Here is a 25,936-nt window from a genome sequence, read left to right on the forward strand (position 1 = left end):
TATAAAGTTAGTTGGGGTTGCAGATTTGGTATCTGGCTCGAGGCTGATGTTGCTACAGAGGACGAGTGAGCTCGCTTCTTTCTAACTCACATGTTAACATTGTCCAGTTTTCAAACACTTTCAAATTACCTGGAAGGAGTTGAGGATGGTGAAGCTGTAGAGAGCAACTTGAAACATTGGAGTGGTCTCGTCAATAATCAGCAGAGCGAAGCCAATAATCCATGTCACTCCAAAGACGGGCGTTAGGAAAACCACCACTTTAAGGATGCTTTTGGCTGTTTCCTTGTCATCTGCTTTGCTGCCCTCGGGGACAGACGACTTTGTCAGAGTCAGAATGACGACTACCATGGAAAAGAGATTGGTCAGGATAACGGTTCCCACTGGGAGGATGAAAGCGTGCATGGAGCCCTTCAGGAGGCTTTCGTATCGAAGCCAGCATGTGTTTGGATCAAAGTACTCTGTTTCGGTGTATTTGCAATACACATAGCTCGATCCCACGATGAGGATCGGGCAAACATAGCCTACGATGCTGGAGAGGAACATAAAGACTCTTTTCCTCAGCGGGCTGAAGACAAAGATGAGCTGGTGGACGAGCATGACGCTCATGCACATCATCCAGCTGAACATGGCTAAGTAAAACAGGTGTTTGCATACAGTCAAAACTAGGCACACGGTTTTGCTGAGAGTCTTCGGAGAAGTGGAAGCCAAGAAACAGCAGTCGGCGAGCAAGAGGAAGAGGGCGATGTTCACCAGCGCCGTGTGACGGAAATGTGACAGGTTGCTCTTGACCACAGCCGACCACACGAGAGACTCGATGACGAGGAAGATGAGCAAAGAGCAGACTGACACACCCAGGCCCACATTAGTGATCATATCTAAGACAGCAGTAGAGACGTCACTCTTGGCAAAAAGGACAGCGAATGAAGTCAGGTGGTCGCACTCGCAGACTGTGTCGTTTCCATCGTTAGTTGTGACATTGCATCCTTTATCTGACCACTCTTCCTTTTTGGTGTCCCAGTAGACACAGGAGGGTATAGTGTACTTGTGCTTCTCCTTGGGGAAGGCCAGTCTAATTAATGTCGAATTAGTTTTGTTCTCCTGTGTGACTGAGATCAACAGACTGGAAGGTTGTCTGTCTAAGTTGTTTCTTAACTTATCCGTTAGATTTTTCACAGCAACAGCTTTCACTGGTCCGCTGGACGAGTTAAGGTTCATGTTGATGCCAAACACGCTGACATTACATTCACCACCCATACAGAATTTGAGGTCTAACTTTTCTTCTTCGAGTCCTCTGTCATCGTTAACCCTGACGTTCTTCACCAGACCCTCCACAGACTGAAGGTAATCTGCTGACATGTTCTCAACAGTAGACTTGTTGACACCCTCCCAGGTCTTGTTCAACATGTTGCTCGCTGCCTCAGCAAAATCCTGGAACAGAAGAGTAAAATAAAGAAGGCACATTTCATCTATTTCAAAATGGGGAAAATCTCCTTTGCAGCGTCAGCAGCAGTTAACATTAACTGGACTAACTGAGCCTCACCTCTCCATCACCACACAACTGCTTCTGTGGGTGTAACAGATCCTTGTTTGTCTTTATTGGGTCGGTATTTTATTTATTTGTAACATGAACAAAATTCTGCATTTAGGCCACTTGGGAAACCATTTTCATGTCAACTGAACAAAAAGGCCTTGAGGTTAAAAGCTTTGGAAAAACACTAGAAGCCTATGCAGGAACTCGTAGTTTTCAAACTGCTGTTTTACGAGGTCGAGCATTAAACTTTAGGATCAAAACACCACATCTATCACAGTGAAGGAAATTGTAATAAACAGGGTCTTACGTAAAGGACATCCTCCTGCAAGACAACTCTTCCTGATGCATTAGCCATCACGTTCAGAATGTTGATGGATGCGCTCGTGTCGGCCATCGTTTCAACTTCATCGGGATCATACACAGAGTTGTTCTTGAGTCCACTGAAGATATCCATCGCCACCTCCTGGGTCGCCCCGAGTCCCTTCAGGAAGTTCTAGACACAAAGAAAACATCATCTTTACGTAAACAGTGGACGAAAGCACACAGATTACAACCACTAGATACAAATACAAGATAAAACACCACAGTTAATACAGAGGGAGAGCTGATTAAACTGAGCTCTAAAGTTAATGAATCCATTTTCAAATCTGGTGTTTAATCTTAAATACGACCAGATGTCTTTCTGGATTTTCACTGTTGGTTGTTTTCACAGTTTGTGATCACTCAGGAGGAAGATAACAGACTCCCAACGTTTACTGGACAACGTCCAAGCTTCCCAAACTCAGTGCCAAATCAGAGGAACATGGGTGAGAGTAAATCGCCTGGTGCCATAATCTCTTTAAAGTAAGTTAAGTCTTTTGTTCAAACAGTATGAGCTTTTTAATTAAACTTAGCAAAGCTAGCTGTCTAGCATGGCACCACATAGTAACTATTAGAGATGCACCGATCAGGATTTTTGGGGCCGATCACCGAAAGCAGTATCTGCCGATCCCGATATTGCCGATCACCGATCACAGCGTCAAATCCATAAATTCTTCTATATTGTTGTCTTGTGTAACTTTCATATATTTAATTAATGATTTTTCTTACACAACATTGACATTGTATTATTAAGTCTTAAATTAGGAGATGAGAAAGTATCATAAATTTGACCACCGTTTTATTGCAGGCTGAGGCAATGTGCAGTATTTCACACTCTAGAGACTCTTAGAGACAACTTGGACTCAGCTTACACAGAGTAACTGTAGCTTACTAGTGGGAATGCAGTCAGGGTGGGAATTTCCTCATTTTAGGGGCAAGTCCATTTGACCTTCAGTTTTGTTTTCAGGGGCACCAAGGCCACATGACAGGGCACAAAGGCCACTGAGTAAAATGTGTTGATTTACCTTTCAGACTGATACCATAACATCCTAATTTTAATTAGAAATTGATTGTGTATTAAAACATTTTCTAATACCAAAATCAAGTTAAAGTTACATTAGAAAGTAGTTTTTGTTAAGTAGGGTTAGGGTGAGGTGGGTTTTGTGACACCTCACTGAATATTATTGTTATTGAATATTTCTCCAAATAGAAATTCCCCAAAATTATGGCAAAGCACATTTTTTCCCCCCCAAAAATTGTAGAATAACAGCAGGAGACCACTGATGTGTGGATTGATTTTGGTGGCACTACACTCTGAATAATAGTGAAGTTATTGAATATTTTTTGTAGTTTCTCTTTTCAGTGCTGCACTTTGTAGACGGTCCCTGCGCCCTCGTCTCACAGCTGGCTGACCATACAGACCAGAGTTAATGTCCAGACGCTCGTTTTGATTAACATACGGTTGTAGCTCGTTGTCTTCCTCACTACGGTAGAAAAGAGCCGTCGTTTGTGTTTTAACAAGGTTTCACTTATGAGTTATTGATCCGGAAGGTTCGAATCTGTGAATATATTTCCAACTTTACCAAACTAAATCCTACCACATAAGTCAGTTACGTATCATGTCAAACCGGCTGCGCTCGCTCGCTGTGCTGTAAGTTTCCTTCTTCTGTTTTGAGACGCTGCTGCTGTGTGAGAGGCTTTCACGTGAGATCATCGTGATGATGAGACTCCACCTGCGCGAACCCACTGAAGTTACTGTGAGTGACTACTGTGCACTCAGGTGGCTGTAATTCAAGGCAAGCCCGCTACGCTGACCGGGCCAGGGGCACAGAGGCCGCTGTGGCCGTACGATGAGGTTTTTTTTCACGGGGCAACGGCGGCCATGAAATTCCCTCCGTGCATGCAGTCAATGTGCTGTCTGTATATTGAAACGTCATCTGATCGGCCTGATTTGATCTATTTTGAGAACTCCGATTAAAACTGATAGGGGCATTATCGGTTGCCGATCGATCGGTGCATCTCTAGTAACTATTTGATATTTTCTCAGAGCTGTGAGGCGACAGTGAAGAGACAGAAGGAGCAGGCACAATGTGAGCGAGAACATTATAATGCCAAGTTAGAGTGACTCTGGAGATAGATCCTTTTCTTCTGTCAATGTTTACGGCCACTTTTGACAAAAAAGTCATTAATTCCTCCTGATCCGTGGAAACCAGGTCACAAGCTGTAACTCAACACTCACATCTGCTGCATTTACAACTTTGTTCAGCTCTTCGTTGACGCAGGAGTGGTACACCTGCTGCCATTTCCTGCCTTCACAAGTGCGTGAGCTGAAGCCGACCCGGCCCGCCGGACATGTTCTGTTAATCACCGTGTCACCAGCCGGGGTATTCGGCCAAAAAGATCCATTTACCACCTCCTCACGGCAAAATGGTTTCCCCTCTTGTAGACAAAATATAGGGAATCATTATTGAATGCATGAGACAAGGCAGATACATGTATTTATAAACAAAGTCACATATTATATAAATGTATTATGCCATAAACAATTAAACTGAATGAAAGAAGCTGCGGTTGACAAAAGAAAGCTTACCATAAATAACTGGGACGTTGATGCTTCCATTTTTGATTTGTCCCTTGGCGTTTTTAAAGGTGACAGTAATAGTTTGTGCTTCCTCGATTTTCACACAGCTGATCGGAGCCTTGAATTCATAGATCAGAAAATCTCCATCAGCTGTAAAGAAAAAAAAAGGTGTAGTGTAAGCGTCAGATTTGTGAACTTGAACATGAATTTTGTAATAATATTGTGAATTTACATTTGCCTTGATTTTAATGTATACGTTGTAGCTGGAAGACAGAAGTAACGAGGACAGATGGAAGCGAGAGACACTGTAGGTTGTTCTTACTTCTGTTAGATAGATCATGCAGAGGTTTGTTCATGTAGCTCCATGAAACCTTAAAGCTCTCAGAGGAGTTTAAGATGGTGGCAGTGACGTCAACATCAATAGAAGCAGATTCAAGCTTCTTCGAGCAGTCTGCAGTAAGAGGGTCGATCTTCATGGTGATCACGTCAGGGAGGAGTGCCACTCTCATTCTGGTCTTGGCTTTGTGTGTGAGCGAGCCGCGAGTGAATCCACACTCGTATGTGCCTGCAGGGAACATGTAGGTCAGTTCAGTCTTCAGCTGCATCCGGTGATCTACTAACTCAGATCAGAAGTATCAACAGCTGATCCGTCTTCCAATCAAACTCACTCAAAGTCAAACTGAAGTTTTAATTATTCTCACTTTTTGGGCACCGACAGGCCTTGATGGAAGAAGTTCTAAATTCCTTTGCTTAAATACTTCAGTACCAATATATGATCTTAAAGTGAAACTCTCGCCAAAATGCAACCAAGGCTTTTTTTGTGAATAATAATAATTACAATGAAACGACCACTTAAGACTTACTGTATTTTCGTTTCCAGGTCAAACTCATTTTCAATGGGAGTGCTACGGGCACTTTTACGATAGCATCAACATCTCTCTGTTTAAAACAGTAAGAAGTCTCGACACAACATGAAACTTTGCTGGTAGCATCACCAGGGTCTCTACACATGAACACGAGCATTGAGAACATTGTTTGTGTACACAGAGTTTACTAAAAAGAAGCTTTTTGAACAACTCACGTTAGCAGTAGCTTGTTCCGCTCGCCGCCGTCCTGCCAGTGGAGAAGTGTCGATCTCAGAATGTGACGTAACCTGGAGGACAGTTAAGGTGGAACTACTGTCTTCCAGCAACAACTATCCACACGAGATCTCACGTGACTTTTCCGGCTTTTTGATTTAGTATTGTTTCTTATATGAGGTTTCTTTTTTAACTTCAAGGTCAATATTGTTTTTCGCTGATGACAAAACAACAAATTATCCTGCATTTATATGAAACTAAGCTTTAGGAGCGTTCCACCTTAACTGTCCTCCAGGTTACGTCACAGTAGCCGTTTTTAGACAGAGCACCAAGCCGCCAATCTGTCCGTCCTTTTGGCGCCTCAGTCTGCGGTTTTAGACAGAGGCTGGCAAATTGGTGGTCTGTTTTAGTCCGCTGTTTTTTCCGCCTCGGAGGGTACACTTATTTCCACCTCGCCTGCTATCTAAAAGCGAGGCAGAAATGTGTCGGCCTCTGCGTGAGGTGGGCGGAGGTGTCGATGACCTGCACTGTTGTGCGACCCACAGCCGGGGAGTTTTCAAACCAGGAAACAGCTGATCACAGCAGTCAGTCCATCACTTCATCCACGGACATTAAGATGAACAACTGGACCGCCGCTGAGATCCAGGAGATGCAGCGTCTCCTCGGTCTCTGTAGCTGTTTGGTTGTGTTAGCTTGTTGTTGTGTCGGCAAGCTAGGAACGGCCGCTACTTTCAAATTAAAAGCCCCCCGCTAAGAACCCAGGTCTAAACTCCAATAGAGCTCAACAGTGGCTGCCCACTTTTTTAACAGCTCCGGTTCCGAAAGTGAATTTGCCATTCATTTACACCATTGACGTTTCATAAAATCTTTATATAAAGAGTTTTAGGCCAATTAGCTAGGAGATGAATCGTGACCATAAAACATTTATTTTGACGCAAAAAAAAATTGGAAAATGGAGAAAAAAAGCAAAGGTACAAGACTGTGTACATAATTATCTTAAGAGTAAAGCAACTACTCATCCCATAAACCATTGCGAATGTAACAGTGACGCCTCTGATTGGTGGAGCTCGCTGTTACCATGGAAATGTTTACTGAACCTGCAAATTTCATGTTCGGCTGAACCCGTAATAAACTCTTCTCCTCATCACTAAATAAACGCAGTAGGTCAGAAAATGAAATCATGGTCGCTCTGTGGTAAACCATTGTAGAGTTCAGTGTTAGCAGTAACTAGCTAACATGAAATTCGCGGGTTTGGTAAACATTTCCATGGTAACAGCGAGCTCCACCAATCAGAGACGTCGCTGTTACACTATAGGATTGTGGGTAGTGTGGTACTTCTCCATGACATCGCGAATAAAACATGTTTTTCTCAAAACAAGATTGATATCATACGGACTTGTGACTTCTACAGGATCATATACCATCGTTTGACAATCTGATAACTCGTGGTGAGTCTACTTTGGATGGTTACGACATTATGGCCAATAATCAAAATCTATATATGCAGAATATGAATGGCATTTTCACTTCCGGAACCTCACTGTTGAGCTCTATTGGGTTCAATGTAAAGCTCTTATTTTGAAGTCATATTCGTTGACATTGTTCACAGCCCAACTTCGAGCTTCACGTCACGTCACGTTTACGCCTACCTCAAAGGTGGGTTTTGGAAAAAGAGGAATATTACGCCTCCGTTTTTGAAAGACAGGCTGGCACATTGCCGCCCTTACCTTGGAGCAAATGTGCCGCCTTTTCTACCTAAAAAGGGCTAGTGTGAGATCGACACTTCTCCACTGGCAGGACGGCGGCGAGCGGAACAAGCTACTGCTAACGTGAGTTGTTCAAAAACTTTCTTTTTAGTAAACTCTGTGTACACAAACAATGTTCTCAATGCTCGTGTTCATGTGTAGAGACCCTGGTGATGCTACCAGCAAAGTTTCATGTTGTGTCGAGACTTCTTACTGTTTTAAACAGAGAGATTTTGATGCTATCGTAAAAGTTCCCGTAGCACTCCCACTGAAAATGAGTCTGACCCGAAAACGAAAATACAGTAAATCTTGAAAGTGGTTGTTTGGTTGTAATTATGCTTTTAAACAAATGTCTGACTCGGGTACATTCACAAAAAAAGCTGAGGTTGCATTTTGGCGAGAGTTTAATGATGGGCTGTGGAAATATGACTTAATCTCAGTTTGACTTTTTGAATTTACCTGACCAGATTTCTGTCACTTTCTTGAGTATGACTCCAGTGCAGGACTTGTATGTCTCATTCGCACAGTTGTTGATCAGTTCTACAACAATGCCAGTGTTGAGCTGAAAGCGCTGGTGCTGGGTGCTCATGCTCCAGACGGCGCTGTCCGTCTCCTCCTCAAATTTGCATTTCAGAGTTGGAGTGGACTCATAGCACACTGTTGAATTGGGGGACTCTATGTTGACCATTCCTGTGTGAAGAAGGAAATATATTTGGTTTGGTTGAGAGGAATAATGGTTCAGTGCCTGTTCAGAGTCTCTGTGGTCGTCATGATGCATTCTCATGGTCGCCAGAGGATGAATCATATTTAATCTTATCCCACAGCTCCACCAGTATACAGATGAACTGTCTCGACTAACACATGTCCACTTAATGTATCTTTTCATTCATCACCAGTACACTCCTGGCCTGTGATGTGGCAGTCGCCCCCCTCGTGGCCCAATTGTTGAAAAACGTGCTCTAAAGTGCCCTCCTGAGAGCCAAAACGCGCACTAAAGTGCCCTCCTGAGAGCCAAAACGTGCGCTAAAGTGCCCTCCTGAGAGCCAAAACGTGTGCTAAAGTGCCCTCCTGAGAGCCCAAAAAGCACGCTGAAGCGCCCTCTTGGGAGCCAAAACGCGCACTAAAGTGCCCTTCTTTTCGCCCCTGCCCTTCAAAAAGTCTGTGCACGCCACTGATCCTGGCCCAAAGTGGTTCAGCTCAGAGATCTGTTATAATCAGTTATCTGCTGTTTTGGTGCTGTTAAGCTGATCAGATTGTGTTTTTTTTTTCATCATTTTCCCTGATTTTGTGCTTCTACTGCAGCTGAGTGGACAACAAGTTTTGAAATTCGTCTATGTGACTATTTCTGACACTGTTACGCTGATCCCAGGTCTGCCCCGGGTGTTTTATTTTGAAAACTGACAGGATGCACTTTGCTGCTCCGCTGCTGAAACCGTAGTATCGTGATAATGTTTCAGAACCAGGGCTGCAAACTCCGCTTTTTTACATTTAGGCGCACCCACTCTCTTTGTTTCTGTCCGTCAGTCTTCTTGTTATTTCTGATATTCAAGAGAAACACTGATTGATGACTGAAGTTAGAAAGAACAAAGATAATGAGTCCCGCTGCTGATGGATCAGGGTCACAGTGTAGAAGAAGACATTGAGAGCATGCACTACAACAATTAAGAAGTCCTCATGATCTTAATGATTCACATGAAGATGAATTAGACAGTAAACTTGAATACAGACCTGAAGTGTCGACCTTAAGTTTTCCAGTAAGACTCCCCTCCAGGTCATACACTAGTTTTTGAAGTTGAGAAGTGTTTAATCTGACGTGGACTGCTGCCTCAAACTCAACAATTGTGTTTCCTTCCCTTTGAGGTTTGGAAAAGATCAATGAAAGATGATTGATTAGTGACACAGACGGTAAATGTTTTTATTAGTGATTAAAGTAATATAAGACTTGCAGCTGGAGGTGGACAACCTTAACGTCCTGATCACTGTTTGAATGTATGTTTTCAAATGATTTCAAATGTACTTGTTAGTTAGTTAGTTAGTTATATATATATGTGACAATAATAATGATATATATATTTTTTTTATTATATAGTATTGAAGCCCTGAGGGACCCTGAAGTGTTTGTTTTTATAACACTCATGTTGTCCACAACCACCACTTCTTTATGAAAATAAAAGAAATGACACATGAAATTAATAAATCAATACCTCTGAGCGGTTACATTCACCCCCTCAAAGCCATTCAGTTTTTTTAAGGTAGTTTCAAGCTTTGAAAAGAAAGAGAATTCAATCATTTACACTCTTTTTATAACATCTTTCAGAATGTAGACATTTGTGATGAGCGTGAGATTTACCGTATTAGTTTTGGTAGAATCCCAGGTGAGTGTACTAGCCAATGTAATTGTTCCATTGATATCAACTGTGTTGATTGCAAACATTACAATTAGTTTCAGTTCTGATATCAACAAGCATGATATACAGTTTATGTTCAGTTAGTACAAATGGAGAGAACAATGAAGCAGGCGAACACAAACTAACGATTGATGATTGATTACAAAATATAATCAATCATCAGAGGAGAAGACGGTACAAATACTACCACACCGTGTTGTGCATCAGTGCTGTTACCTTTGGTCTTAGCCACACACAGTGGTGTGATCAGGGACACGTTTTTTTTGCAAGTTGTTTCAGTGCAACAGTCGGAAGTGTAGCACACTTCGTTACTCCAAACGTATCCGACCGAGCAGTTGCAAGTGGTTTCATCTCCAACAATTAGGCACTCTACAGGGAGAGGCACAAATAAATAAAGGAGAATTTCTACAATTCCTACACAGAGAGACATTTCTGTTAAATAATATGATCCTTATGTTTACAAGAAACACACGTCTAGTTCGAGGAAAACTCTGAAATCTTGAGAAGGAGACTGGAGTTTGGAGTTTCCAGCAAGGATTTATTTCCAAACTCAAGTCTGCTTATTTATTTGAGTCTGATAATCTGAGGCAACAGCAGTGACGGCTTCCCTGTCAGACTTCATTTAAGATAAGAGAGACTTTCCTTTAAGAACAAGACTTATGTTTCTGTTTACAAAAAGATCTTCGGATTTAACAAAAAAAAAAGTCTCTTGATGGGTGGTGTTACATTAATGTTGTCAGACACTTAGAATAACAAACGTATCCTGTCAGTGGAGCAGATTATGACGCTGGGAGTGAGAAAGTGATTTGATCGTACTTAATAATCAACCAAACAACTACTACACTGAGTTTCTCACAGGAGGGAGTCACCAAACAAGAAACTTACGACACCTGCTATCAGTCGATGTTCTGAGAAGGTCACTTTTGTATTGTTCACTGTGATGGCACCCGTCTCATTCAAAGCCGTCAGGATAGTCTGAGCCTCCAGTGTGACATTACTCTCCACCAGCAGCTCGGCAATGAAGACATTAGCTGCAACATTAGATATCATTTCAATGTGTTATCGTTTCTGTTTAGCAACGGTTGATGCATGACAGTATTTCATTCCTGGATCACATGATTTCATGGTTAAAATATAAACTAGTAAGTGTTGCAAACTAGGAATGATTCTAAAAAATAAAAAATGCAACAAACACTGAGAAGAATGACTCTGTGAGAAAATGAAAATCTGGAGCAGGGCAGAAACATCAGCAGAACACAAAGTTATGCACATAGTTAAAGGGCAAATGAACAACTAGTAACTGAATTAGTAAGTAAAAGAAATCTAGAAAAAACCTCACAGTGACATACAGTCATGCCATAAACTGGTATAACAAAATGTATCAGCATGCCTTTACAAAATATTTAGTTTTAAAAGATTAGCAGGCTTCTTCCTGTTCTGTAGCTTTAGCTAACCGCTAACCTGCATGTAGGATGTTGTGTTTACTTCCCCCGGCATTGGTTTGGAGAAGCTTCTGAAGCTTGTTAGCTTGGTTGCTAATGGAATAATGAGTTCAGAGTTCATTTAACAGATGTAGCTGTATCATTAACTCCTGTCTCAAAACTGTCTGCAAACCAATAACTTGAAGACAGTTTTTACTCCAACAGAGGAGTTTAAATAAAAGTGGAAACTGAAATTGAACTCATTGCAAAGATTTTTGTGCAGCCACATGAGCAAATCCACAATTCAATTTGTGTGAATGGAATTCCCTGCAAATATATTAAAGCAAGATATTTTATAATGTTTACTGAAGTTTTTTTTGATGACATGTCCAACATGACTATGAAGACAAACAACTCACCTGCAAGGACCTGCGAGGGCAAGAACATGAAAACAGCAGAATTAGTGTTTAATTCAGTCTTATTGAAAGATTTTGGTGTTCAATTTTTAGCATATTAGTAAATACATAGATATAATACTTGGATATATTCCTGTAAATAGTAAATAACACAGTGTGACAGGCTTCTTTACCTGATGGCAGATATACACAGCTCCCACCAGGAAAATAATCGCCCTGGAACACATTGTGACTCTGATGGAGGAAAACATGGAAGACAAACTATTGAAACAATTAAGGAACAAGGAGACTGAAACAAAAAGCACAAGTCCACAAATGCACACACACAAACATACATGAACGTATAAACACTCAATTCTTTCAAACTCATAAAAACATATCAGGACTTGTTATATAATGTTCTCACATGTACAGACGTGATCCTACTCTCAAGATGACATTTAACACTGACACGATTCTTCTCTGTTTCATTCATCAGTCAACTTTGACACTTTTACGTATCGTACTTCATTTTGGCGACTTTATTTGCTCTACCCTTAAGTGGAAATGGCAACTTAGGAGCTACATTGACTGTTGTTTTGCTCACTACAGCACAACTGGCTGTAAACACAACACTGACTTATCACCTTACCGTAGTTACTGTGGTTAGCATGCTAGCATACAGTCGTCCACTAAAGATCCTGGAGATTTGCATCCAGCTGGACTCAGTCTGGTTCAACATTCACTCACCTTCTAGCTCCAATTTTTCCAAACCCTGAAGAGAAAATCTGTCTCTTTAGCTGCTAAATGCTCCACTGTGTTAATTACCTTGATGCTTATGTACATTACACATAGTATGTTTTTATTGTTAGCATAAAAACACTGATTATAGCAGCTTTAAACCTAAATCTTCTAGTCTTGATAATGTCCCTTCAAAAACCTGCTGATGATGTCACCGTTGTCTCAGTGTGTTTGTGCAGTGACGTCTCGTGTGTTTGGTTCTTGTGTTTAGCCATCAGTCAGAATACACACAAAGTACTTTTCACTTAGAACATGTGAACAGTTCAAATGAGCTAACGATATAAACCACGTGCTGCGAGCCGTTCCTCTGTGTTAAACAGCATTTCATTTAGAATAATCTTACTGTCACTGAGTTTTATTTGACTTGTGTGTTAGCTTTGCCAAAATCCACCAGTCTGTATTTGACTATGAGTCGGCAGCGGTGCATCTGTACAGGGTATAACACAACATGTTTATTTTTAAGCTTCCATAGCCTTCTTATCAGCAGCTATCTGTTTTGCCTTCCAAAGTAATGTCCACCTGTACTGCAGCTTTTCCAACTTGTTTGCATCACTTTGAATGTGGACTATGAATACACACCACGCGTTGGTACTTCTCATTTCTCGTAACATCGCTCTGTTCGCTGCTGCCCACATGAATGACGGTATTTGCCCAGTATGGTCAAACACTGGTGGATGTGGTTAAGTTCACGCCCGCCTCATTTTCTTGTGGATTTGGGACGTTGTTATCTTTCAGCTGGTGTCAGACTGTCAATACAAAACACTGGACTAACTGCACAGAGAGCGTCTTTAAACACCTACACATGTATGCTTACACCTTATTGCACAAAAATGCAGAAGTTCATAAACACACATGAAGATTTGTGTCATTATTAAACACTTTCCTGCTGACATGAACTCACATACAGCCACCACACATACACACAAATTAAAACAACAGCAGGAATATTAAAAACATGATATTTTTGTTTGCAGTTTTGTTGAGATTGTCAAGGTGAGGTTCTTATTTAAAATTACATATTTAACACATATTACATAAAAAAACTGAAATATTAAGCTTCAAAAATTTGAAAAAAGTGGAATAGTAGCATTAATGTTTTTACTGTCGACCACGCTGCTGTTTTTATTCATGCTTAATGTTTATTGATTGTTTTTGTGCTTGATGTAAGGCGACATTGAGTGCCATGACAGGCGCCATCAAATTAAATGTATTCTGTTCTTATTCTGGTGTTTAAATCTGAAGAGTGTTTATAATCAAATACGTTATGTCACTGTTTTATAACAGATGCAGTAAATCTGCTCCTATTCACTATCAGTGTTTCCATGGTAAGCTGTTTTTACACCCTGTAAAAATGTGTTTCCACATTCAAGTCGGAGTAAACGTTGTCTTACTGTGATTCTTCTTCACAGCAGGTCACTAATTCATGTAAGCAGAGAAAACTCATTGCAGTCCACCTCGATCTTATCTCAAAATATCATATCCGCTCTCAGTTTTTTCAGCACAGTTCCCGCTAACAGCGCTACACTTGGATCGAGTGGTCTGAATCTTTGGACTGAAGGACGAGAGTTCCTGCTGCACTGGCAGGAAAAGCTCTCAGACTCAAACGAGACAGTCAGTTTAGACTCAAGAGGATATATTGTGGAAAAAGTTACATCTAATGTCAGCTCAGACAGAAATGTTCACACACGTGCTTTCTAAGATATTTACACCTTCACATCAGGGATTCTACTATCAGCACAGTCAAATCGAGCCTCTGTCATGATCTCATCTTTCTCACAAAGATGAAAAAAATATGTTGATAAAAAGCTCTTACCTCATGTTTGCACTCCGCATCGTGAAGAAGAGAGCATAACCCGTCAACTTTGGTGAAATTAGCATACAGATATCAGACTGTACTCCATATCTGTCAGGTACACATCAGGATAAGAGTCAAAGTCAGTGAGTGCCGCTGCCTAAGTGAGGCTGGGCAGGGTGTGTGTGGAGGGTGGTGTGTGTGTGTGTGTGTGTGTGTGTGTGTGTGTGTGTGTGGGGAAGACAATTTGAATGGACAGCATGTCTCTATTTGGATGGAGTTGTTGTCATACACACAGGGCCGCAGATATTTGTCTACCAAATGAAGCGTTCTCCTTCAGGAGGTCAGGCTGCAGCGGCCATCCTCACAGAACCCTCATGAGTTTCACAAAGCGGCTCATTTTCTGTCTCTTTTAACTAAATATCTGTCCGATCTAATAATGGGAATGATCCCTTGAATGGTGACGCTGCTGTTGTTACTTGACACATCAAGAATCTGTTAAAAAAACTTTAAGAAATTTAAGGCACACGTACAATTAAAACACCCAGCAGTGAATAAAACCAGTAAGATAAGCACTGTATTAAAACTCAGTAGAGTGCAAATCTCCATCACTGCCCTTTTAAATCAGTCAAACTCAACAAGGAACATTTTAAACCACCTGTAACAGCTTCACTGAGGTTTAATTCAGCTGATCTGCAGGAGGACAGCAAACCAAATGTAGATGAAATCACCTTCACTGTGTTGTGGAAGAATAACAGGTCCACAAAGAAGAGAATCAATCAATCAATCAATCAATCAATCAATCAATCAATCAATCAATCAGTCTTCAGTCAATCTATGTTTGCATAGCACCATTTCACAACAGTAGTCATCTCATGGCATTTTACAGACTGAGCAGGTCCAAACCAAACTCCCTGATCATTTAATTTATTTACAGAGTACGATAGAAAAAAGTGTAATATTCATCAGTGTAATAACTTAGAGAGCTCAATCAGTTTAGCTACAAACACTTTAAGGTAATTTTGCTACTTACTTAGACTTAAAAATAAATTGTCGTATTACTATTATTCAGGTAAAAGATCCAAATACGTCTTTCAACACAGCTTATTAAAGAACATAACGACAGTCGTAACGCTCAGTGATAAACACAGCAGTCTGTAGACTGGTGGGTGACGTCACGGTGGGTTTATACACCGAGGACGTCACATTTAAACCTGGACAGCCGCGGAGACGAAGCACGGTCGCTCCTGTGGAAGCTGCTCAGAGTGTTTGAGGGTCACTGCGGTCTCTGTGCAGGAATACTACTGGATTTCATTTTTAATTTGCTTTGAACAATAAAATAAAATTAGAAACCAGTTCCCTCTGTGCTACAAAGCTTAGCGTGTTCAGTTGTGGATATGAGATTCAAAACCTCTGGATTCAAGTTCTTTTTTAGGCAAAAAATATAAACCACTTCTTTTGTTTGGGGAACGATCACAGCCATTAATCTCCTTTTAACTTCGTCTCTTTGCATCTTCTCATGGCTTCCCTGCTCATTTAAATATCTCGACTTCAGTCACGGCACACATCAGCTCGTCAAGGTCAGGCAGGCGAATTAAACTGACTAAGTGCCTCTAACTCTGGAACAGACTGACCTCCTTCTGTGTCGAGAGCAAACAAAGCTATCGAGCGATTCTTCTCTACTTTTTATGATCTGTCGTTTACTTTAGGTGAGCAAACTAACACATGTTGGGTATTTGCATAGCAGCACAAATGATGCAACGACCTTTATAGACTTCCAGCTCTGCTACAAGCATGCAGGCCTGGACCTTCTTCTGTCTCTCACTGTAAACTGTCCAGTAACTCAAAATAAATGAATGAATTAAGATTTTTTTGTTGTTCTCCACTTTAAAAAAGGACGTGACAAAGCAACCCAGGCCCCAGAATAAATGTTGGCAAAGTACAATTGTGCAAAAAAACACAGGTTGAAACTTTTTCTTTTTTTCTTTTGTCACAACACTGTGCTTCTGCTCTGGAAAGATTTAGAAAAAACAAAATGGTTCTGTTTAATATACCTTCTGGAACAGTACCAAGATCTCCTTCAGCGATGGTGTCACGCCTACAAATGCTGAAACGCCGCACAACCTCAAAAAATACTCACTGGTTTCATACTTAAAATGCCTGAATGCAGACTCGCTTGGCAGCTTTGTCAGCTGTAATTCCACAGCCGTCCCATCCACCTCCTGATGTCAAAGTCAGGAAATAAACATGTAGTTTTACAGAAATGTTATTTTGGTTCATAGCCTGCGACTCTGGTGGATGTTAATTCACATTTTGTGACTGCGACTGGGATGTTCTATGGATTTATTCCCTTCGCTTTAAGGTTATTTGGCCTAAACCCAACAGGGAGGTTAATGTGTGCTGAAAGAATATTAGACCCTGGTAACATAGAAACATACCCACTTAGCTTAGCTTAGCTTAGCTTAGCATGACAACTGGAAACAGCCATGGATCTGAGTGTTGGTGTAAAAAAGACAAATCTTGGTGGAAGTAAATTAAGGGGAACTTTTTTTTCCAGTTGCCTTTACTGTTTTATTTATAGTATTCTGAGGAAAACACACATTTCTCAAAGAATGTCTTTGTGTCAGTGAATTCCAGGCATGTCATATGAATTCCTCTTAGTCATCATTATGTGGCCACATCGGCGTAGGTGGAAATAATGACTGTTGACCCACAAGCAAGGTGTCCGTATCAGCACCACTGCATCAGGCTATGCAAATCCCTCAGCAGCCTCAGAGGGGCCAACAACACAAACATAACCACACGTACAGTCAGGGTGTTGTTACTGACCCGTCTGCACGATGGCACTCTGCTTGGAATGTAATTCAGTCAGACACAAGGCAACTCAACGTGCTTCACAGGGGCATAGAAATGACATTAAAATACATTCATACAAGTGAAGAAATAGGAAAGTGAGGTTTAAAAGAGACGAGACTAAAGAATAAAAGTCACAGTGCAGTTCAAAACCTTAAAACCAGAGAAAGGTCTTCAGTCTCGATCTAAAAGAGGTGAGAGTCGGAGCACAGCTGAAGTTTCTGGGAGTTTGGAATAAATAATAACTGAACGCTGCTCCTCCGTGTTCAGACAGGAAGCCGGTGTAAAGATCTGAGAACTGGATCTAAGAATGAATAATAACTTGGATATTTTATTCACTGGAGTGAGTCAGGTTGTTGTTTAAGCTCCTACACATTCTGACATGAATGTGTATTTTAGTATTAATGTTTGTGTGATTTTATTGAAGAGAGCTGAACATTAAATACTGAAACACTCCCAGTGATGAGGCCTCAGTGAGAATGCAGCCACACCTACAGTAATTACTGAGCATTTCCTGTTCAGCTGTGTCTCTCTGTGACATTTAAAGTCTCGGCACAGGGCCACAGGTAGACACAGGTAGACTCAGGTAGACTCAGGTAGACTCAGGTAGACACAGGTAGACTCAGGTAGCCACAGGTAGACACAGGTAGACTCAGGTAGACACAGGTAGACTCAGGTAGACTCAGGTAGACACAGGTAGACTCAGGTAGCCACAGGTAGCCACAGGTAGACTCAGGTAGACACAGGTAGACTCAGGTAGACTCCGGTAGACACAGGTAGCCACAGGTAGACACAGGTAGACACAGGTAGACTCAGGTAGACACAGGTAGACTCAGGTAGACTCCGGTAGACACAGGTAGCCACAGGTAGACACAGGTAGACTCAGGTAGACACAGGTAGACTCAGGTAGACACAGGTAGACTCAGGTAGACTCAGGTAGACTCAGGTAGACACAGGTAGACACAGGTAGACTCAGGTAGACTCAGGTAGACACAGGTAGCCACAGGTAGCCACAGGTAGACTCAGGTAGACTCAGGTAGACACAGGTAGCCACAGGTAGACACAGGTAGACTCAGGTAGACACAGGTAGACACAGGTAGCCACAGGTAGACACAGGTAGACTCAGGTAGACACAGGTAGACTCAGGTAGACAGAGGTAGACTCAGGTAGACTCAGGTAGACACAGGTAGACACAGGTAGACTCAGGTAGACACAGGTAGACTCAGGTAGACTCAGGTAGACTCAGGTAGACACAGGTAGACTCAGGTAGACACAGGTAGACACAGGTAGACTCAGGTAGACTCAGGTAGACACAGGTAGACACAGGTAGACTCAGGTAGACTCAGGTAGACACAGGTAGACTCAGGTAGACACAGGTAGACACAGGTAGACTCAGGTAGACTCAGGTAGACACAGGTAGCCACAGGTAGACTCAGGTAGACTCAGGTAGACACAGGTAGACTAAGGTAGACACAGGTAGACACAGGTAGACTAAGGTAGACACAGGTAGCCACAGGTAGACTCAGGTAGACTCAGGTAGACACAGGTAGACTCAGGTAGACTCAGGTAGACACAGGTAGCCACAGGTAGACTCAGGTAGACACAGGTAGACACAGGTAGACTCAGGTAGACTCAGGTAGACACAGGTAGCCACAGGTAGACTCAGGTAGACTCAGGTAGACACAGGTAGACTAAGGTAGACACAGGTAGACACAGGTAGACTCAGGTAGACACAGGTAGCCACAGGTAGACTCAGGTAGACTCAGGTAGCCACAGGTAGACTAAGGTAGACACAGGTAGACACAGGTAGCCACAGGTAGACTCAGGTAGACACACCTTGTGACTGTAGTGGAAAAGAATGTGGCAGATGAACCGGTTTCTGGAATGCAGGCTCTGACATAAAAGGTCAGAAGGGTTTCTAGAAGGGCTTAATTTCAATCACTAAGACGTTTTCATTCATGTGTAGTTAACGACTACATCTGAGTGATACGTACTGCAGCCTGCGGCCGCCTGCATGGGGCAGCTGTGAGTTCACTGGTAAATTGTGTAAGACCTTATTTACATACATGTAAAAAAAGAAAACTCAGGGCTAAATCTCTTTTTTAATCGACCGAACATACAGCACATCTACAGATCTGCACACATTTTCAAATCCGTTTCTAATGATTTTCAAGACCTCAACACAGAAAATGTAATGCTGCTTTTTAAAAAAAACAAATGAATGGATATTTTACATCAATCACAATATTTACATGGATGTCTTCTTTTAATATTAGATGCTAAATCACAAAAAATGATAAAATCAATCAAAATACAATGAACTGTGCAAACACTGTTCTGCGTTAAATTAAATGAAGTTCCTTCACGTCTTCAACAAAACCTCCACCTCCAGCTTTAGAGAGTTTTGATTACAGTTTGCTTGTCATCCTAAATAAACACACGTTTGTAAAATGATAGAATAGAATATCAGTGCCAGTTTCTGTACACATCAATACTGTCAGAGCTGTCAAAGCCTCCCAAGTCTCATGGTGCGTTCAGACCTGTTGTGAAGAAAGTATTCACATTGTGTTACCTTGCGTTGACTGTAGGATTATTATTTTTAATCCCCGTGGCACCCAGCTGTGTGAATTTGTCCCGTCTGGATGACGGCAGCTTCCAGTTCTACCTGAAGCTGACCGGTGTCCAGGTCTCAGCTGCAGAGCGTCTGTAGTAGTAACTTTGAGCAGCAGGTAGACGAAGACTGAATCACATCAGTAAGAACCCAAAACAAAGAGATTTCTCAACAACAACAACTTGCAGCTCATCCCCAAAAGGAAAGTGAGTCTCCACAACGTGATTGTGTAAACAGATGTATGTGTTAGTCTACATGAGGAGACAGAAAGGTGCTTTTGAGAGATTTCTTCCTTTTGCTCAGCATAATAAATTAATTACGAGCCTTTCTTATTTTCTCTGGGTAATTCCATCAGCTGCTTGCACTTTGATTTGACTGATTGTTCTGTCTCAAGTCACTTTGTCTTTGTGATGCCAACCCTTGAGCAAACAACTTCACTGATCTGTGTAAGACAGCCTATCGTCGTCTCACTGATTTGATTGGCAAAGTAAACCAAAACCGGAGCCATTTTGCATCTGCTTTCATTGTTTAAGAGCGATGTGATGAATACTTTTCTTGTTTGAACTGTGTTTGCCTTAGTGCAATCTCTGATCCTGCACGCTGTGAAGTTATGATAACTTTTGTTACAGCAAAACCTTAAAAACCACGTCTTAACATCCTTTTGAAGATCTGTTGAAAAGTGAGAAGCAGCCAAAAATGTCCCCACTTTCCAAATCGTGTTCAACGTCCCCACTATGCAGGAAGTGCAGGTTCACACACACACACACACACACACACACACACACACACACACACACACACACACACACACACACACACAAAGTGCAACTCTCTTCACTTTGGAAAGTCATCAGATATAAAAATCTACCATCATTACTATACATAAACATAACAATACATGTTTTAGGATACAACTTAAACAATATGACGTTAAACTGTATTAAACTGAATTAACGCTTGTGTCAATCCTTCCCAAAGACCAAATACTTCATAAATTATATCGTTGAAAAAGAAAAAAGAAGTGAAGCAGCTTGTTCTCCTGGATGGTTGTCATCCGGACTGACCAGAGACCTCTGCAGAGACCATCATGTGTCGGTGAAGGACTGAGATACACCGGAGGCACTAGATGATATATTGTAGCCATCTGAAAAAAACAGAAACACAACAAAGTGATTCAGTCTGTGGAAAAACAAAATGCCACGCCTGAAAAGAGTCTCCACAGAGGCCGAACATCCTCACACTGATGGTGTTAACATGCTGATGTCTGCTCTGCATGCACACAATGTTGGCACGATGGGACTGTAACAAGCTAAACCAGATACAAGAATTTATTTGAATTGGTGTTAATTGCAGCCATTGTGCAACATGGGTGTAGACGCAGTGTTACAACTCAGAGAAACAGTTTTCTCTTTGCGGCTGCCAGTAATTACAGAGTGAACGATGTGATGTGAACAGTGGCACTAGACCTTTATTGTCATGGTGCAGTGTGCGTGATAACATAGCTATTTAAAATTAACCATATGGCATAACTGTGATTTAATAAATAGAATCGGGTATAGCTGCAGTGGCAGATGCACTTTCAGGACCTTAGTTTACCTACTGAATTGGACAGTTCTTTTGTTACAGACGTTATGAACATTCAACTGGTAAGTAAACGTTAAAATCTCTCTCTCTCTCTCTGCAGGACTGCAGATTGGATCCTGCTGAGCTTTAACTTCTGGTCACATTGTGTTCTCTTGTCTTGTTCCTTGCAATTACCTTCCAAACTATAGATAATGAATCAAAGTATTATTTAGGTGGAATACACCCTCAAAACTGTAACAAAAAGTATAAAACCAGGGTCCTGAAAGTGCAGCCTTGGTTGAAAGGTTTTCTTTTTACCATGTGGCAGTGCTCGATGTAAAACCAGGTGAACAAATCTTAAAATAAGACATTAAAACACTCTATGAAATGCATTAATTGTTGCCAAACCTCTTCCTCTTCTCCAGTTTCGAAAAAAGCCAAAAACACTCGATGATGAGTTTCCAGCACTGGTGGTCTAAAACATGAATAAAATCAAAACCACAGTGTTGAGATTGTTGCAAAAGAAATAGTAATGAATAAGAAAAAAACATATGTTTAAGAGAACCGTCCTCACCCTTGTCCCACTCGTGGAGGTTTGAGACTTTATTGCTATCTCTGACCGCACCTGAGAATTACATAATCAAATATTAGCACATTGCTATAAAACTCAAACCACTTTGAGTGAAAAGTTGATCCCTACTAACAGTTTACTTTGACTGTAGTAGCTCACTGTTGGACAGCTACCGACGAGAGCTAACACACTCCCTGCAGAACGTCCTCCTGTAAACTGTTTACTGTTTGTGTTTATTACAGGCGATCGTTCAAGATTCAAGAAAACTTTTAGTCTGTGTCAGTGCTTGTTGATGAAATTTTATCATGCTTATTTGTCGAACTAATTTCACTTTTTGTTTTCTTTTGTTTTGTTTTCACATTTGCATTGATTCAAACTTTAACGTCTATCACATAGGAAAAGAAAATGACCTTCGGTTGGGGCTCGATCGACATGAAAAACACATTCACGCCTATGAAACTCACGGCTGCCGTACCTTAAAGGTGGTGTTTTGACATCAGGAAACAAGCTTAGCAATACCTAGCTGTATTGCAATGTACACGTTTGTCTGCGGATGTATCTATGCCTACGTTCAAGCACATATTTCTGGTAGATGATCTAGATCGAGGTAGATGAACAACTTCACCTGCTTTTTCTAAATTTTGATGGTAGCAGGTGTCAAACAAGACGGGGGAACCATGTGGGATGTTCCAGTAAACAGCTGTTTGGATCGTTAAGGGGCAAACGGTTTAACAAATGTAACATGATGCTAATTGCTATGAGCGCTTTTGTTTGTGAAATCAAGAGAATATATCTTTATCTCAGTAAATCACAATCTGAATGAGTTTGTTTCATCAATCACTCGTTCTTGAGATTGATCACTTTCTCTCTGCTGTCCACATGCGAGTCCAGGACAGACTTTCCCTTCGTCAAGTGGGCAGGTAATTTAAATAGAGTTGAATAGTGAGACGTACATACCTTTCTGTCGAACAGCGTTCCAAATACCAAAATAAAGAGACCCTTTGAAGAAGAAACACAGAGAAACATCAGCGTGTTAGAGCGCATCAATGACCAAAGTCAAACTCCATATTCAAAGTCCACTGAATAACAGTAATATACAGGAATAAATAGAGTAATTATAGTCTTACTCAGGGCTGTGCAGATACTCATTGTTATTAAAAATGTTGGCTTTTGAATGTTTTCATGTTGTGCAGCTTTTTGCAATAAAGTTGATTGTTCAGTCACATCCACAGTTTGTGAAGGAGACGCAACAATTATTGATCCAACTATCGCTCCAGAATCACTTGAATCATTTGACAAGTTTGGAATGAGAACGCATGAATGTAAACAAATGACCTGCAGTGCAGCCCTGATAAGAATACATTAAGTATTATTAACCACTGTGTTTGTACCTGCAGTGAATTGAAGAACGCAAATGAAATATGTGCTGCTCTGTTGTACGGGGGGATCATGGTTGCGACTCCCAGAGCCCACGTTAATCCAAAAAAAGGTGTGAGGACCGCCAAACTCCTCAGAATAACCACCAGAACGTGCCTCTCGGCGGCCTGTGCAGCGTCTCCCACAGCCCTCCTCCTCAACATTTTGTATATTACCACAAGCAGGATTACAAAGTTTATTGCCACTATTGACAGCGCAGGGATCACAAATGCCAGCAGAGCCTTGGACTCATCCCAGTTGAGCCAGCATTGCCCAGTTTGCCGGATGTACCCTTGTTGGGGTTCAGTTACAGCTATAGTTATGATCGCAATTATGAGCGGTGCCCCGTAGCCTAGACAGAATCCAATAGCCAACATCGATTTTTTGGACAAACCCCCGTCGAAGACATTGACTGTGCGGTAGAGCAACAGCAGAGCCGAGGCGAACATCCAGAAGAACAGGGCCAGGTAGAAAAAATGGATAAAAAAAGTGGCTGTTGAGCATGCTGGTAGGTTCGTCACCTCTACATCTGAGATGGCCGCCCCAATAATGAACCAAATGTTTGCAATCAGGAGAGACACCGCGATGTTAACAACGGAAACATGACGCAAATAAGATGTGGCGTTCCTCCTTATTTTCCTCCATATGACAGCTTCAATAACAAGGCATATGACCAGGGAGGCCATGGATATGCCAACTCCAACGTAGGTTATGACGTCCAACACCGGGTCATCTGGACTGAAAGGTGACATTAGGATGGAGAACGAGGTCAGGTGGTTGCAGTTGCAGGTGACAGTGTCGTTTACATTGAATTCCAGCTCGCAGCCCTCACTGTCCCATCCCCCGAGACCGCTGAAGAGACTGAAGTTCCAGAAAACACACTGAGGGTTACCCAGAGTTGTGTTTAAGACATCGAATGTGAACGAAACGTTGTTGATGGTGCTATTGGACCGAACGAGTACCACTCTCCCATTGATGAAATTGGAGGTTGAATTGTCTTCGTCTCTCGCAGGGAGTATGTTATCCATTGAGGCGAATGTTATCACAGTGATTGACTGTTGTCCTCCATCAGACTCTTGTACGTCTATCCCCACTGAGGAATTAAAGTCATCGTTGAAAGTGTCTGTGAATGTAGTTTTGTTCAAGAGAATTAAGGGTGTGTCAATTTCAAAGGACTCATTCGTGAGGCTGCCTGTGATGTTTTCAAGAGACAGCAATAATGTTGAGCTGACACTTTCAGGTGTGGTGATGTTATTCTTTGTTGCAGTCATGCTATTGGTGTCATTGGTGTTTAGAAATTTCCATGAAACCCTTGCATCATCTCTGGTGAGAACTCCTGCTGTTCGTAGGACGTCCTAAAGTAAGAGAAAAGAGGATACTGGATCATTTGAAATGCAGTTTATATTGCAAAAGGACGTGTAAACTGCAGAGGACAAATTCACATACCTCCATTAAAGTGCTATTTATTGGGATTTCTAATGATGCCACAGCTACATTGTTGAGTATGTTAACAATGGCTGTAATGGTTGCGGGGGATTCAACAATGTCTGCAGTGAAGTTCTCAGAGACGTTCCCGAGTTCGTCCAAGAACACCGGCAGTGAATTGTTGTTCAAAGACTGTGAGATTGTAAAGAAACAACAAGCATTAGCATCAGATGCTACCGAATGTATCAAATTCTGTATTCACTGAGTAAATTATTCCCATGCTATGAGAATGATTTGAGTTTTTGTTTATAGGAAAATTTTAATGTAGGGTAGATTCTGTCTCCCTCTCTCCGTCTCACTAGACAACAAACAAAGTTTTAGACTTATAATCATGTTTGGATATAAAACATATGACATTATGTTACTATTCTAATCCATATATTGCAATAACTTAAACGTGCCCTGAACTTCTTAAAGTTTTTGTTGATTCTAGCGGCCCCTTTGGACAAAAGTGGTATGACACCAGCATCCGCTGTTGTAGAGATTGTTGCCTGTGCGTGCCACGATGAGTTAATGTATTTATGTCATTTTATGTGTTTAATGTGATCGGAGCTGAGCACAAGCGTTAATAATAACTATATAAAAACACCAGTCTGTTCGCTGATGGTCTCGTTTGCTGTTACAGGTCATTTGTATTCATCAGAGGAATCAGAGTGTGTTTCATAAACGCTTAAAGGTTCCTTGTAGTCACTTTAAATAAGTATTAAGGTATTAATTTATTTTCATGCAGAGTGCTTAGGATACATTTAACGTTTAGTTTTTACAATATAATGTACTCCCAGTGTCAACCAGAGAAAGGGTATAAATAAGGCACAAATCACAAATACATCACAAAGGTCCACCTCTCTGGATGGTGACATTTAGTGTTAGACAAAAACTAATGAGGTCACCTGTGACTGATTAAGCAGGTCCTGAACCACCTGGAGAACGCAGCTGTCTCGTCGGATTTTCCATTCACCACTTGCATTACAAAATGCAATTTTTTCTCCCACCTTGTCCGCCTCACAGGGACCTACTGCTTCCTCATTAATATTTCCGTTACCAAAGACAGGGTCGTTCCTACAGGTAAATACTGGAGAGAAAAATTGTCGTTTTCAGTAACAGGAAGAAATATCATGAGCTGAAATGTATAAAAATGCTCTAATATCTGGTGAAATACATACCGTCCGAGGACAAGTCCAGTGTTATGTCTTTTTTAAACCTCTGAAAGCTCTTCTCTCGACAAGTGAACTTCATTTCGTTGCTTTCACAGTCGGAGGTTAAAATTTGTGCAGTGTAACTTATCTCTGTATCTGAAATAACTATAAAAACAACAACAATAACT

General features: G+C 41.4%; 2 protein-coding genes across 2 annotated transcripts in view; both read right to left on the bottom strand.

Annotated features, from left to right (window-relative positions):
- Window positions 1-14,245, bottom strand: part of adgrf3b (adhesion G protein-coupled receptor F3b) — a 16,220-nt gene extending 1,975 nt beyond the window's left edge. The window contains exons 1-14 of the mRNA XM_030406272.1: window positions 14,135-14,245; window positions 11,715-11,775; window positions 11,545-11,554; window positions 10,595-10,735; window positions 9,921-10,073; window positions 9,647-9,711; window positions 9,501-9,559; window positions 9,025-9,149; window positions 7,756-7,986; window positions 4,795-5,037; window positions 4,482-4,622; window positions 4,131-4,330; window positions 1,839-2,024; window positions 130-1,428 (exon numbers count right to left, since the gene is read on the bottom strand). Coding sequence (XP_030262132.1) covers window positions 130-1,428; window positions 1,839-2,024; window positions 4,131-4,330; window positions 4,482-4,622; window positions 4,795-5,037; window positions 7,756-7,986; window positions 9,025-9,149; window positions 9,501-9,559; window positions 9,647-9,711; window positions 9,921-10,073; window positions 10,595-10,735; window positions 11,545-11,554; window positions 11,715-11,775; window positions 14,135-14,199 — 2,979 coding nt within the window. The 5' untranslated portion in view covers window positions 14,200-14,245. The remainder of the gene's footprint in view (window positions 1-129; window positions 1,429-1,838; window positions 2,025-4,130; window positions 4,331-4,481; window positions 4,623-4,794; window positions 5,038-7,755; window positions 7,987-9,024; window positions 9,150-9,500; window positions 9,560-9,646; window positions 9,712-9,920; window positions 10,074-10,594; window positions 10,736-11,544; window positions 11,555-11,714; window positions 11,776-14,134) is intronic.
- A 4,804-nt stretch (window positions 14,246-19,049) lies between these two features.
- adgrf7 (adhesion G protein-coupled receptor F7) lies at window positions 19,050-25,897 on the bottom strand. Its single transcript, XM_030406273.1, has 8 exons — window positions 25,776-25,897; window positions 25,503-25,684; window positions 24,574-24,744; window positions 23,103-24,482; window positions 22,669-22,710; window positions 21,715-21,765; window positions 21,549-21,615; window positions 19,050-20,721 (listed from the first exon to the last, which is right to left on the bottom strand). The coding sequence occupies exons 1-8, from the start codon at window positions 25,846-25,848 to the stop codon at window positions 20,663-20,665; spliced, it is 2,025 nt and encodes a 674-aa protein (XP_030262133.1). The 5' UTR covers window positions 25,849-25,897; the 3' UTR covers window positions 19,050-20,662.
- Between the last annotated feature and the right edge of the window lie 39 nt (window positions 25,898-25,936).

The sequence above is a fragment of the Sparus aurata genome, chromosome 22 (genome assembly GCF_900880675.1).
Source record: "Sparus aurata chromosome 22, fSpaAur1.1, whole genome shotgun sequence".
NCBI lineage: Eukaryota > Metazoa > Chordata > Actinopteri > Spariformes > Sparidae > Sparus > Sparus aurata.